Source organism: Mus caroli, unplaced genomic scaffold (genome assembly GCF_978045245.1).
Source record: "Mus caroli unplaced genomic scaffold, Mus_caroli_1 scaffold_1, whole genome shotgun sequence".
Lineage (NCBI taxonomy): Eukaryota > Metazoa > Chordata > Mammalia > Rodentia > Muridae > Mus > Mus caroli.
The window spans coordinates 157509335-157523978 of NW_028227256.1; the positions used below are offsets into that span (position 1 = coordinate 157509335).

At 42.9% G+C, this 14644-nt stretch overlaps 1 protein-coding gene across 4 annotated transcripts in view; it reads left to right on the forward strand.

The window, feature by feature from the left end:
- Tnr (tenascin R) overlaps window positions 1-14644 on the forward strand; it is a 409504-nt gene that overhangs the window by 357039 nt on the left and 37821 nt on the right. For all 4 annotated transcript variants that reach the window (XM_029479707.2, XM_021160989.3, XM_029479724.2 and 1 more), the window contains 6 exons: window positions 5837-5926; window positions 7142-7405; window positions 7961-8230; window positions 9348-9467; window positions 10376-10522; window positions 13146-13265. In XM_029479707.2, coding sequence (XP_029335567.1) covers window positions 5837-5926; window positions 7142-7405; window positions 7961-8230; window positions 9348-9467; window positions 10376-10522; window positions 13146-13265 — 1011 coding nt within the window. The remainder of the gene's footprint in view (window positions 1-5836; window positions 5927-7141; window positions 7406-7960; window positions 8231-9347; window positions 9468-10375; window positions 10523-13145; window positions 13266-14644) is intronic.

Genomic DNA, 14644 nt, shown 5'->3' on the forward strand with positions numbered 1-14644 from the left:
CAAAAATCATCATCAATGATAGGCCTTAGGCACTTGTGACTGGGAGAGGTGTGGGCTAAGGGTCTAAAAGTTCAGACTCCTTTGGGCAAGGTCATAGTGACCCCAAGTGGCCATTTTGGTAGGGAATCCTTAAAAAAAAATGTGACCAGTTAGGGAATAGGAAGATGTAGGGTAAGCTGCAGAAACAAGAACACAGACCTCCTCATAGAACGATAGAACCAGTTCCCTTAACTTGTGTGAGAAGTCCAGTAAAGAGATGCCAGGAGAAGAGACAGAGACCAGAATGTTTGTATCTTACTTGGCTCCTTCAACATTTATTTACACCAGAGAACCAGAAGTGGGGTGTTACTATGAGACTGGGGTGATGAGCCGTGTTCCCTATCAATTTCACTGGCAACAAGAACACTCCATCTGGGAACTTTATATTACACTCTTTTAAAAATTACTTAATATTACATCTTTAATACTACTTCCTTTTAAAATATGGCTTTAAAGTCAAGATGGAGTTGGCTGCCTCTTTTAGTGCTTTAACCTTATCCATATCCCCAGAGACAGAGTGATTTCATTGAAAGCCTGATTCACTTGAAGAACACTGGAGTTATCCAAGATGGGAGGCTGGTGCCAGGCAACTTGGCTCTCCATTTAGCTAAAAAAAAAAAAAAAGGTAAAAAGAAAAAAGAAACAACAACAACAACAACAACAAAAGCCAGACCATTGTCCATGAGGTGTGGTTTCAGGACATCTTGGAAGGTCTCCAGACCCCTCTCCACCTGTGACATCTCTGCCTCAGAATTTCACCACTAAGGGATTTCAGTGTGCTTGGGACATGGTCTAATTTTCGTAAATAATTTTGCCAGATACAACTTGACACATGCTGCCAAAATCAAGACAAAGACTGGTAGCTCCTTAAAGGAAGGGTTCTCAGTCTGTCCCTCTCTATGAAAGCAACCAGTGAACTGGGACTAACTAACCCCTGAATCCTGTTTGGTGTCATTGAGCTTCACAGGCTTGTGGGAGATAGACCCAGGGATTTAGGGAGGGAAGATCTATAGTAACTCATGTTAGTCGAAGCCAATCAAGCCTACAGTTGCCAGATGACTTGCTTATGTTTTTGCTGGCAAGAGACAGCTCCTGTGGCCTCCTCCACTTCCCTGATTGTTCCCCAGCAATAGCTGCAAGCATGACTTTCCTGGCAGGAGCAAGTGACTTACTCTCCCTCCATCACAGCAGTTCTTGCAGTGCAGCTGAGAACACTGCTCACGCCCACTGCTCTCCAGCCTATAGTAACCCAGTGGTGCTTGCTATGCCCGATGCTGACCACAGGAAGACCCCACATTTCTTCTCCACTATCTGTTTTCACCTTAGTTGGATTTCAAAGCCCAGTCCAAATCCCCTCTTCTCTGGCTGCTATAGCCCAACTGAGTCCATCTTCTGAAGCCACTCTTATTAATAACACACAGTATTGTCATAAGCCACTCTTAGATTCCAGTTTGTTCATGACAGTCCCCAGAGCCAACTTATGTGACTCTTAGGGACAGATATTAGAAAGCACAATAATTGGGTTGTAAATTTAGCTCTATCTTGTACTAACTTTGTGTTCAAGGGGTATCTTTCTCTGAGCTCATATTTGTTCATGAGACAAGGTACATGGAAGCTCATAAGGACATGAACAGGTCTGTATAAAAGGAACACTGAGAACTGTCCTCTTCATCACCAGACACTCAAAATCCTTGTTTTAATCTTGTCTCTCTTCGCCTTTCTTTATTCTTCTTCTAGATCACTTAATACTTGCAACTCAGTAATTAATTTACACTTCCAGGACAGATGCTTTTCTGACCCTCAAAAGGTGATGCCTTATCATCAACTCATTTCACATCCATGGCCCACAGCCTTGTGCCTGACACAAAGGGGACCCTCAGTAATACTTGCGAAGTGGATGAGCTATGTGCTTTAGGGATTCAGAGAAGAATGGCTATGTGGTGAAAGAGTTTAGGGAAGTGTCAGCCCTCAAGCAGAACAAAGGATGTTCTCTAAGGGACGGAGAATAGTGACTTCCAATGGGATGAATTTTCCGAGCTTTTGTTAGGAATAGGAACAGAGCCATTTATATGCTCCCACTTGCAAGGGTTGAATGGGAAAATAAAGGGAGCGTTGATGGAGAGCAATGAGGTCTTTAAAGTGAAAAAGATCCTTCAGAATGCTCTGTGCTGAGAGAGAAGTATACCAGATATGCCTTGGATACACATTTTCTTCTCCCCCAGACCTGCTTTTTACTTGCTGGCAATGAGCAACAATTCTCTTGTAGCTCAGGAAGAAAGCTGCAGAAAATCAAAGGGAACCAGCAGGCACAGTCCTATAAGAGAGTCCTGCTTCCCTGTGCCCTAGACAGAAAGCCTGGGAAGAGCACACTAACTGCTGCTTTTTTTTTTTTTCTGGGAGAAAGCAATTCTGTTGTAAATAATTGAACATTTCATTTAAGCTTCATAAATAAGAAACTTGAATGGAAACATTACATACCAGAGCCGCTCGGCAACATATAATTTCTGCCTTACTCCCTTGATCTGCCAACTTTTGCCTACGTTGGAAATTCTCTACTTCATGATAATCAAGCGAAGGTCTTGATCTTGAGTTTGTGCCCCAAAGGTAACCTGATTTCTCCAACCAGGGATGTTCTAGGAATAATGAGATATATTGATGGTAACGAATGTGTGTTTTAAATGAGTCTGTATGCACAGAAATCACCCATTCAGTGTAGAGACAGGTACTGAGATCAGCCAGAGGAACTCCTCACTAATGCCCTTATGTAACCATAAATCATTGGTTTGCATCAGAGTCAGGAGCAGAGCTTTATCAAGTCAACAATAAGATGTACCTAAAGCCAACACGAGCCTGCCTGTGCACATTTTGATAATGATAGGGCCACTTAACTGAAAAAGATTTAAAAGTTCTAGCATGTCTTCCTGTGCTGGATAATGCCAGTATTAACATCAACCATTATGGACAGACCCATACAGAGAAAATTCACAGAATCCCTTCAACAAACCTCTGACATTGAAACCTATTATTCCCATTCTATAGACACAGGCCTGCACATGTTAAGTAATGAAAGTTATATATGGGGAAGGTGGCCAGGCCTGAATATGAAATGTACAGAAGACTCCAAAGCCTGTTACACTTCAAACTTTACTCAACTTAGACTGACAGTCTCAGGAGAGAACCAAGCAAATGTTAGAGAAGGGACAAGCTGGTTGGAAGTGGGAAAATGAGGCCTAATTCTAATGCTGCCCAGCTAGGATTCAACTGTATTCCTTGAAGGGAAACTTATGGGTAAGACCAGGTAAGATTCTGCTGTAATCACACAGAGTGTGAACTGAACTAAAGCTAGAGACAGGTGGAACCTTCTATACAGCATTCTCTGTTGTTAAAAAATAAGCCATTGATTAATGAGAGGCTACTCGAACCATCCCCTATGAAAAATAATTTGTGTTACCTTAGGAAACCATAATAGCCCAGAGGACCAGAGGTAGCTAGGACAGGAGAAATTGCCCAGGCCTTTAACTCTGAGGTTAGAGGTCTGGGAATCTTCTCAAACTGGTCATAAATTTATTCCCATTGTGTGTGTATGTGTGTGTCTCTCTCTCTCCCTCCATCCCCCACTCTCCCTCTACCCCCTTCTCTTCCTCTATCACTCCCCTGCTTCTCTCTTAGTTATACTAGGTTTAATGGTGTTGTCCTTAAAATCCATGTCCACCCAGAACCTACAGAAACAGCAGTATTTTAGAAAGGAGTCTGTAGTTTATATGATCAGTTTAAAATGGGTTCATCTGAAATTCCAATCCAGTGTGGCTGGTATCCTTTTAAGATGAGGAAATACACACAGAGAAGGAAAGTCACAAGGTAGGAGAGGTAGAGCTTGTAGCAGCACTGTTGCAAGCCAAGGAAAGAAATAAGCATCGTCACCAGAAGCCAAGAAGGGGCAAGGCAGAATCCTGTAAGGCCCTGGGAGGGGTATGGCCCTGCCCATACCTTCTTCTCATATATCTGGACTTTTGAAGAATATGTTTCCATTGTGTGAAGCCACCAGTTTGTAGTAGTTTATGACAACAGCCTCAGGTAACTACTAAGGATGGGTAGCAGACTACCTATTGATCTTCATGGGATTGAGATGAAGCTCCGGACTCATTCTTGTTTGAAAAGCACTGTGTTGCGCAAGTGCAAGAAAGTCTTACAACCTACAGTTCTCCAGACCCCTGGGCAGACCACATAATAAGCCCATTGGAAGGACTTAGCCTGAACATTGGAGGCCCCCAGGGGTGGCAATTAGACTGTTGCATTTTTCTATAATCTACATCTTAATAAATGAGGGTGAGTTTGAAGCCAGTTGTAGTAGAAGGTAGTGGTCCCCAAAGATACACATATTCTAATACCTAGCATCTGTGACTATGTCACCTTTGGTGGTAAAAGGGACTTTGCTCACACAGTTAGAGATCTTGAGATGGGGCAGCTGTTCTGCACTATTGTGATGGGTCCTACTTACTGACGCTGCTCCCTGTAAGGGGGATGTAGGGAGGACAGAGCCAAAGTAGACACATCAATGGAATGCAAGATCAAAGAGCGATCATTACCAAAAGGGTTTGATAATGTTAAACTTTAGTCTCTGAAGGTAAATTAAGAGACAAGAAATGCATGCAACCACTAGAAGCTGAAAAGGCAAAGAAATGGGTCCTCCCTTGGGACCACCAAAGGAATACAAACTTCTGAGCCATCTTAGATTCCAGACCTCCTCAGTTAGAGGATCACTAATTTGTATTGTCGTGAGCTACTAAATCATGGCAATTTGTCACCGCAGCAATAGGAAACTATTACATCAATCAAGCCAGCTGATTGGAAAACAAATGTGGAACAGTGGAGAGAAAGACTCCAGAGAATTTCAGATGCTCTAGAAACCTGCCAGCGATCCTTCGTAATGAACTCCCAAGGGATTTCCTGTGAGGCTTATACCCTATGATTTTGAATTTCCTCCAAATTCTGAATCTACCAGAAGTCACTGTAAATTGTAATTGATCCATAGTTTAAATACCCTAGGCAGAGTTACTGCCTTGCTGGGGAATTCACAATTACTGGACTTCTGCACAAATCTATGTTAAAACCCTGAAAGTCCCATGTTCACAGGAAAAGTCCATATAATATGGCTTTCTAGAAGTGACCCCCGTCCCTATATCGCCTCAGGACTTGTTTGTAAAACATACAATATAGTCCTCACACACACAGTCAAGAAACTCTTCCCAGGCTCATGTCCCCAATGTCCCTATTGGTGATGTTCTCTTCATACCTTCACAGTTTAAACAAGAGACTACGTCACTGTTTTAGCTAACCTGAGACACAGACACACAGGAAAATATTCTAGACGTAACTACTATTCCCACGGATACAATTAGGGGCAGCCTCCCTACCTTCCTGAGTGGGACCCATAGCAAAAAGTCACTTTACTCTGGCCAGTTCAATCCATTACTTCATATGTGTTTTTCCAAGTAGCAAAATTGGAATTTCTTAATAAGTAAAACTAGGAGCAAACTGAAAGTGGACTAAACAAAATCTGAACAGGAATTTATGATCATTCTCTTCTCTCCTTTCAGTCATCTTCATTTCATGCACTTGTGTGTACATATATATGTGCACATGCGTGCATGCATACATGTTCACAGAGAGAGAGACAGACAGACAGAGAGAGACACGGGGGAGAGAGAGAGAGAGAGAGAGAGAGAGAGAGAGAGAGAGAGAGAGAGAGAGAGAGAGAGAGAGAGAGATTGATGTTTGGTTTTGCATCTATATACAGATCTGGTTCCAGGCACAGAGTATGGAGTTGGAATATCTGCAGTAATGAACTCAAAACAAAGCATTCCTGCCACCATGAATGCCAGGACTGGTAAGTAGGAGAATGGTTAAGAGGATGACTAGGCTGTAAGCATGTAAGACTGGGGGTGTATGAAGGCTTGTACTATCAGGATCACCATGGGATACCCCTCCCAGTGAACAAGGCCCTGTTGATAATTCTCGCCTAGTGACAGCATCTACCCTATTCCTGACCTGACATCAGAAATCCCACCCTACTCACCACAGATCTGTGTTTGATCCACAACCAAAAGGACTGCAGAGTAGATGTGAAAATTCCCCAACAGGCTGATGCTGTAGCAGATTGTCTTTCTGTTCAATCTACTTCATAGCAGGCAGAGTGTGTGTCCTCAAGTTTGCAACACAGGGGCTCTCAAAAAGGTCATTGGAAGAAAGGTCTAGACTTGGAAACATTCTATACAATCCCAGAGCAGCAGAAAAGATTCCACATAAGATTCTTACTGCTCTGACTCTAACAGTTTCCCTTCCAAATCCTTGGGAAATTTCAAAGTCCCTTCAGTAAGCTTAGATATAAACATCCTGGACTGAGCAGGGGTTGGGGTTGGGGATTGGATCAGTCCCTGTCCCCAAGGTTCATCCTAGCATAAACAAACATGCTAGAAGAGCACACCAACAAGAGTCTCCATTGGTCCTCAGACCTGTACACCTGAGGTTAGGACAAGCCAAAGAAACCTCCACGTCAGGGAGGGGGAGATGGGAAACTTACTTGCCGTGAACACCTTATCTTATGTGGTAGTGGCTCCTCTTTCCCCATTTGGCTAACCAAGGGAGGATGAATGAAAACAAGTTTAGAGCTCTAGCAAATCAGCAGTTAGATCTATCCCAGTGGGGGATGCATGCGAGTGTCACTGCTAATAATGCCTTTCTGCAGATTGCCCATCTGTTTGCCCTATCACTGGCCATCTTTCAAAGGGAAGCCGTTAAACAAAATGTGAGAAAAGTACCAGTCAGCCATGACAAGCTGGGGCTCATGGTCATTAGGTCTACTTGACAGCCTGGAGATACAAAGGGTAGTCCAATAACTAATGACCGTCCTATGGAGCCAGTGCGAAGTAGGCCAATTGCCAAGTGAGGCAGTCTTTGCCTGTAATCTCACACTTGGGAGGTAGAGGAAAGGGGATCAGAAGTTCAAGGTCATCCTTGGATACATAATGAATTCAAGACCTGTCTCGTCTAAATAAGACTTTGAATGAATGAATGAATGAATGAACCTTATTTTAATCCACAGAACTTGACAGTCCCCGAGACCTCATGGTAACGGCCTCCTCAGAGACCTCTATCTCTCTCATCTGGACCAAGGCCAGTGGTCCCATTGATCACTACAGAATTACTTTTACCCCATCTTCTGGGATCTCCTCCGAAGTCACTGTGCCTAGGGATAGGACTTCATACACACTAACAGATCTAGAGCCTGGAGCAGAGTACATTATCTCCATCACTGCTGAGAGGGGACGGCAGCAAAGCCTGGAGTCTACTGTGGATGCCTTCACAGGTACCAGAGGAGCAGACATCTCAGTGAGGTCCCCAAGTAATTAGATCTTAACATGAGGTTATTCAGATGTCCCAGTCTTCCAAAAAAGAAAATTAAGAGATGTGTAAGGGGAGGGGATGGGGCAGGGACTAATATATGCATGAAAAGAAAATGTTTGAGAGTAAAGGGAAAGAATGAGCAAAGATCTGAAATTTTATGTCAGATCGTTATAGCCTAGACACAGGAGCTAATTTGTCTATTTCTCCTTTCCTGCATTAAATTAGTGGTAAGGCTAAAGCTCTCTGTCACATTTTTCCAAGTTAGAGGTTTTAAAATCCGGGACCCAAAGTATGAATATTTCACAGAGCTGGTTCTAGTTTTATTAGACTGCACTGTTCAGTAGATGGCTTGGAAAGAGTAGCCTAGCCTGAACTGGAGTGGGAGAGGAGGTAGGACCTCTGAGCCAGCAGGTGAAAGTATAGCCCATATCAGCATAGAGGGAGATTAAGCATCTCTGCCCAATGGCCTGCTACCAACACATGTGTTTCAGAACTTCCAATCTTTTCTACTTTGCAGGCTTCCGCCCTATCTCCCATTTGCATTTTTCTCATGTGACCTCCTCCAGTGTCAATATCACCTGGAGTGACCCATCTCCCCCAGCAGACAGACTCATTCTGAACTACAGCCCCAGGGATGAAGAGGAAGACATGTTGGAGGTCCTCTTGGATGCCACCAAGAGGCACGCTGTCTTGATGGGCCTACAGCCAGCCACTGAATATATAGTGAACCTTGTAGCTGTCCATGGGACAGTAACCTCTGAACCCATAGTGGGTTCTATCACTACAGGTGAGGCTAAAGAGGTTGGTCAAGAGGGTTCTCACTTCAGCTTTTGACAAGCCAATGCAATCTAAAACGGCAAACTTTCAAGAAATAACAGAATGAGTCTATAGCTAGAGACTTCTGTGAGTTATTCTGTGGCAGGTACTTCTTTCAGCATTGCATAAGAGACATATGATGAGAAACATCCATTTGCAAAGTAGGACAGGCCCATTGCTCTGCATGCCCAAGTCTTGAATGCATTGGTCCTAGATTTACCAATCTAGGAAAAAGGCCTGGAAAAAGCTTGTCTCCAAGGGACTCTTTCTAAGTACAAAGATGATATTTCTATTCTGGATAGCCATCTCTTGACAGCCTAATAAATGATTCTTCCTCAGAATCAACATAGAGCTAGCATGTAACCATGTAGCTACCTGGCATTCAGAGATAGGAGCTGATTTGCACATTGGAAGACATAGAACTTTGAGATGAATTGGGCCATTTCCCTTTGGTCATTTGCAAATGTAATCCCAAATATGATACATTTGTATATAAAAAAACACCTATAATTAGATAGTTCCCTACATACTGACAAGAACTCACAAACTGGAAAAGTATGTTAAGTAGTCAGCGAATTTGACCCCACAGTTTAAATGCACCATAATTATGCACCATAAATAAAATATAACTTAGGAAAGTATATTCGTTTAGGATTTGTGCTCTGAAATCTCTCTACAGTTAATGGGCAGCTTTTTCCGAGTTGAACCAAAAGTAGCTGCTAAAAACTAAGAGAGAGTAGCAGAGTTAGGTCTTTGCAAGAGAAGTTTCCCTTAGAGAAGATAATTATATGATCCTCTATTTGAAATAAAACACACAAACTTAAAAGGAAGGTTCTGGTTGGTCTAGATGGTAGTAGCTGTGGCACAGAAGTGTAGATCTTGCCAATTTAGCTTCCTGACTTTGGCCATAGCTACAATGTTACAAGTATGACATCACACAGACTGTCATGTTAGGGATGCCCAGTTAGTTATGTAGGGTCATGCCTGCCTGAGGGACACTAGTGGATCAACAGAAATCTAGGAATAGATAGATATTCCACTTTCAAACTGTGCTTCTGTCTTTTCCCACAACTCCCTGGTCTTTGTAGGAATTGATCCTCCCAAAAACATCACAATTGGCAACGTGACTAAGGACTCCCTGACGGTGTCCTGGAGCCCTCCTGTTGCGCCTTTTGATTACTACCGAGTATCGTATCGACCCACCCAAGGTAATGATATGATTTTGTTTCTCAAACATAAATAAGACTTGAAGTTGATTAGAGATTATTATGGGTGTATGATCACAACTACACGGCATACACCCCCATACCATACTCCCTCAAAATGAGAGTGTATTGATAAAGAACAACAGAGAAACCATGAGTTCACCAACTTCTCTCAAAATAGGCTCTCAAAATATCACCAAGAGAGCCAAACACTTTACCATGGGAAATAACTGGACACCGTTAGCTAGGCTGCACAATGAAAAACAATGAAGTGAAGCCTAAATGGCTTTACCAAGAGCCAGAGCTATACATACTATGCTGAGCATAAAGACTAAGACTAGAATCCTGGATATGGATAAAGACCCAGCAGAGCCACATGGAACCCTGAAGGGAACCATGGTGATCCTAATTCTGCCATTGTAGCCAATGTATGAGTCAGAGAAGTTGGCCGAGAGCTTGCCTGCATACTGCCAGTTCTTGCTGGTATATGAGGCATTGTTAACAAAACGGAGAGAATGCTCACTTCCAGCCAGAGGTAGGACAGTTTTCTAGACTACCTTTCTCTGGGCTGCATAGGGCACTTTTTGCGGCGGCTCTGCCCACTCCACTGCCACTATACTGATATGCCCACCTCAGAGAAGACCAGTCTGATAGAAACCTACATAATAAACAGCTCATTTACTTTTGTTCTAAAAAGCCCATAACATGAAAGAGTGAGGCCAGCATATAAGATCTATTTAAACTCCACCATTACCATCTTATGAATCATGTATCTGCCTTCCCTTCCCTATTGCATGCTGAGCCCACACCCATCTGTGCCTCATGACCCACTGTCCCAATGTACACTGAGCCATGGACCCACCGATGAGAGAGCTGTTGAACCTTTAGTGATGGATTTTGTTCTTCCTCAGTGGGACGGCTAGACAGCTCCGTAGTGCCCAACACCGTGACAGAGTTTACCATCACCAGGCTGTATCCAGCTACTGAATATGAAATAAGCCTCAACAGTGTACGGGGCAGGGAAGAGAGTGAACGCATCTGCACCCTGGTGCACACAGGTAAACACAGCTCCCTTGCTGAGTGTCTGCTCAGGACATAAGCAGCGGCCTTGAAACAAACACAGGAAGCAGAGTGAAATCACTCCAGCGCATACAGTGGATACTGGCTCCAGGGCCTGAGATGCCATTCTTTGGCTCCTCTGACTCACTGTGTCCTTCAGGACAAGTTGTGGTTTTTCTCCCCACAGACTGTTCTTTCTAATTATAGGAGTTCGGTGAGTCACACTTGAGGAGTCTTGCTGGTTCAGGTTCGGAATGTTCATGGAACTTCCACTACGAAGAGTGCCCTTTCAAAGACGCATGATGGAGACAGATTCCACAGCAAACATTTGAATCATAGGATCTCTTTAAGACTGGGGGGGGGGTGTGAGGAAACTTCAGAAAAGCATTGTTATTCCAGTTTCAGGAAACTAGGGGTGGATTATTCATCATATACAGCCACCCCATAGGTGTATTGCCTTTGCTCCAGGGAAAAGGCTCTAAGTCCATCACCTGTATGAAGGCAGTAGAGGTGAAGGTGACCCCTTGTGGCATCCCCAGCTGCTGTCAGGAACACTATGTAGTTCTTGTTCTCCTGTAGGCTGACTAATTGGATCGAAATGTCCTCTGTGTCCTCAGGCCCCTTCACCGAAGGAGCTCCAAAGGAAGGAAGGTGGGGAAAAGAGATGGGCTTTAATATGGAAAATAGGGAGGAGAAAGTCTCCTACCTTGCCTTTTTTTTTTTTTTTTTTTTCAGAAAACTGGCTCTTTGGGATAAGCCTGAAGATAGGGCTCCTTTTCAGTAACTCCAGTAGCCTCCCTTCTCTGGTCCTTAAGCAAGTATACCACATAGGATTAGCACAGATTTGCTCTAGATGGCAGTGGAAGGCACAGCCATCAGTTTCTATCCTCAACATAGAGAACCTTCTAGTTAAACCACAGTTTCCACTACACATAGGAAATCATTCAGCCTGCCTCAATAAGAGAACACCTGGATATCCCAACGTTGCTTAATTTCCCTAGAGATGGTGATTTCTGAAGAAGGAGAGTATGCCTAAGGAGTCCTCACTGCTTTGTAAATACTCTCACAAGCGCCAAAACAGCATCTATTAGCAGGGTGACCAAAACGTCGTTCAGAAACATAAAAAGGTACCTTTCGTAGTCTCCCTCCTTCTGCGTCTGCAGCTGTAGATGCACTAACTATGTTTTGTCAGTGATCATTAAAGCAGGCAGTGGATAAATGTTGACCAGAAGTAATGACCATTCAGCCAAGAAAGACTGAAAATTCTGCCATATTTTCTGATTGAAAACCATAAAATGGATTTTGAGAATATCGTGTTCCCAAGATAAGAGTGTTGTGACTCAGCCCAAAAGCTAACTCCTGGGATTCTTGGCCACAGGCAGCAGACATCACAAAAGCAGAAACTCACCAGGCCACCCTGTCATCTTTCAAGTTAGTCAGACTGGTTCTGGTAACTTCCGGTCACTGTGCCACACTCAGAAGTGTCTCCGGTTGTTCTTTTCAAGTCATCACAATAATCTTAAAACTTGTAGAATGACAGCTCCTTCAGAGATGGTACATATCTCAGAAATCACCCAACCATATACTCTAATAGGAGTTGAATTTAAAGATGTTTTTGAAAGCACAGATTATGAATAAAATTCAAAATACTGAATTGAAAAGTCTTTATTTCTTCTTGATACATTGGGATGAGGAACATAAGCAAAAAAAAAAAAAGGAGAAAGAAAAGAAAAGACGGCAAACACAGCTCATTTAATCAAAGAACAGAGGTAGGGTGATGGTAGGTCGTGGTTCCCAAACATAAACTGTATGACTTACATTGAGCTAACGCTTAAACTGTTCCAATGCCATCCATTTTATAAATAAATTCCAACTTCATGAAAAGGAAACACATAAGTAAATCCAAGAGTTACAGAATACATGGATGAGTAAAAATCATAATTTATTCATGAGTAAACTTTCTTGTCCTGCCTGACAGGCAATCTTGGCTTCCCTGAGTTTAGACACCATCCCCCCAGCCTCACCCCCACCCCCCCCCCACCCCCGCTCTCTATGCAACACAAAGGATGCTTAGAACACAGTCCAGAGTGAAGCTTGTGGGTGGTAGTGTAAGAAGTGGATACGACTCTGTGACCACTGGCACAGGTGCCCGTACACTTCCACCACACTTCCTGAAGTTCACAGTCAGCGATCTTCCCACAAAACTCACTCTTGCATGTGTGAAAGAACAAATGGGTTGGAAAGCAGGATTATCTCAGGAACTAATGAATCAGAAAATTTTCTATCGCTTCTTTACGCCATGTAGATTGAAAGGTCCAAAGTACAATAGGGTATTTTGAATGTCCAACTTCCCATAGAACCCATCAAAGAATTCTGCACACAGTAATTTAATGAATTAATTTAAAAGAAGGGACTTAGGGCAATTGGGAGAGAAGTGGATAAGATAGGAGAAAAGGGTGAAAAAAAAGGTATCAGACAGGTAGAAAAAGAATCAGTCTCCACCCCATTATTTTACCCAGCACAGTGACAGATGGTTTCCACATAGGAAAATTCTGATGGTTTGTGGTACTTACACCTTGCAGTTCTTTTTCTTTAGCCTGATCCTCTCCTGTTCTTTTCCAGCCATGGATAGCCCCATGGATTTGATCGCTACCAACATCACACCTACAGAAGCCCTGCTCCAGTGGAAAGCACCCATGGGTGAAGTGGAAAATTATGTCATCGTCCTCACACACTTTGCAAGTGAGTGTCTGCAGGTTGGGATGGTAAGGAGTGGACCTATACAAGCCAGTATGAAAGTAAAGAAGTGATTCATTTTTCCCATCTGAAAATCAAATCAGAAATTACCTCAAGTTGGGGAAATTATGCAGCCTACAAGCCCTATAAAACCAGAAAGATATCCCCCAACTCCCATAAACAACTGATGAAGAAAACCACAAATTCTCATTCTGAAAAGTTCAAAGAAGGCAAGCAACCAGAACAAAAGCAAAATCGGAGCTAACACTAAAGACAAACCTCAAAACTGAGCAAGGATGTTCACCAAAGTACTACGGCAAGACAGAGGAATTTTCTAGATGTTTACAGAGCAAGAAAAAAATACTAAGCAATGTTTCTGTTGTACTGGTCTTTCCTACCCACACCCAACCCAAATGTTTGAATCAATACAAAAATCTGAATATCAGTGCTGGTTTTATTATGCTCATTCATGTTACACTATTTAAAGTTGAATAGAGACCTCAAAGCACCTGGGCAGTAGCCCTGATGGCAGAGGCAGGCAGATCTCTGACGTTGAGACCATTCTGGTCTATAGTGTAAGTTCCAGCACAGCCAAGGTTACACAGAGAAATCCTGTCTCAAATAAAAACAAAAAACAAAAAACGGGGGGTAGGGGGTGGAGGTGAGTCTCAAAGCAAAACAGAAGCATATTCCAAATATCTAGGCTTAGGGAAAATATTTCTTGGCCACAATTAAACATGTGATCACAGAATTGTTGTGAGTTACAGTGAGGAATCTAGGGAACAAAGATACCAGAGAACAGAAGGCAGGCAGACGTCTCGACTTTCAGAGACGAAAGAGAAAGCCAATTCTGCAAGCTGCAAAGAATAATTTATCGTCAAAGTTTGGGAAAATGAAAACTAACACAGGCTATCAAACTGGAAAGTCATTGCTGTATACTAGCAGGTTCACAGAGCTTCTTTGTTGGTGTGTTTTATTTGCTTTGGTTTTGCAACTCTATTAGCACATTTGCATTTCAGATAGGCATTAGAAACCTGAGTATCATTTAATCTTCAGTAAAGATAGAAATGTACATGATAAACCATGAGTTTGGGTTGATAGGAGTATGGCTGGCTGCATAATCCTGCTCAAGGAAGAATATTCTGGATACATCGCAATCCCTCTATGCTCCTGCACAGCCCGTCTCAACTCCTACCATCCCTCTGTGTGTATCATGATCCAGCATTTTTTAAATCAGCATGCCCTTTTAAGCCTTTTCAAGCTTACATGCACAATTTTCCCCACCAAGAAATTCTCTCCCCAAGAGTCAGTCTTAATGGCAGCCCTATCTTTTATAACAAAGTATCCCTGATTCCCCTAAGGCAGTCAGGCACACCTGCTCCAGG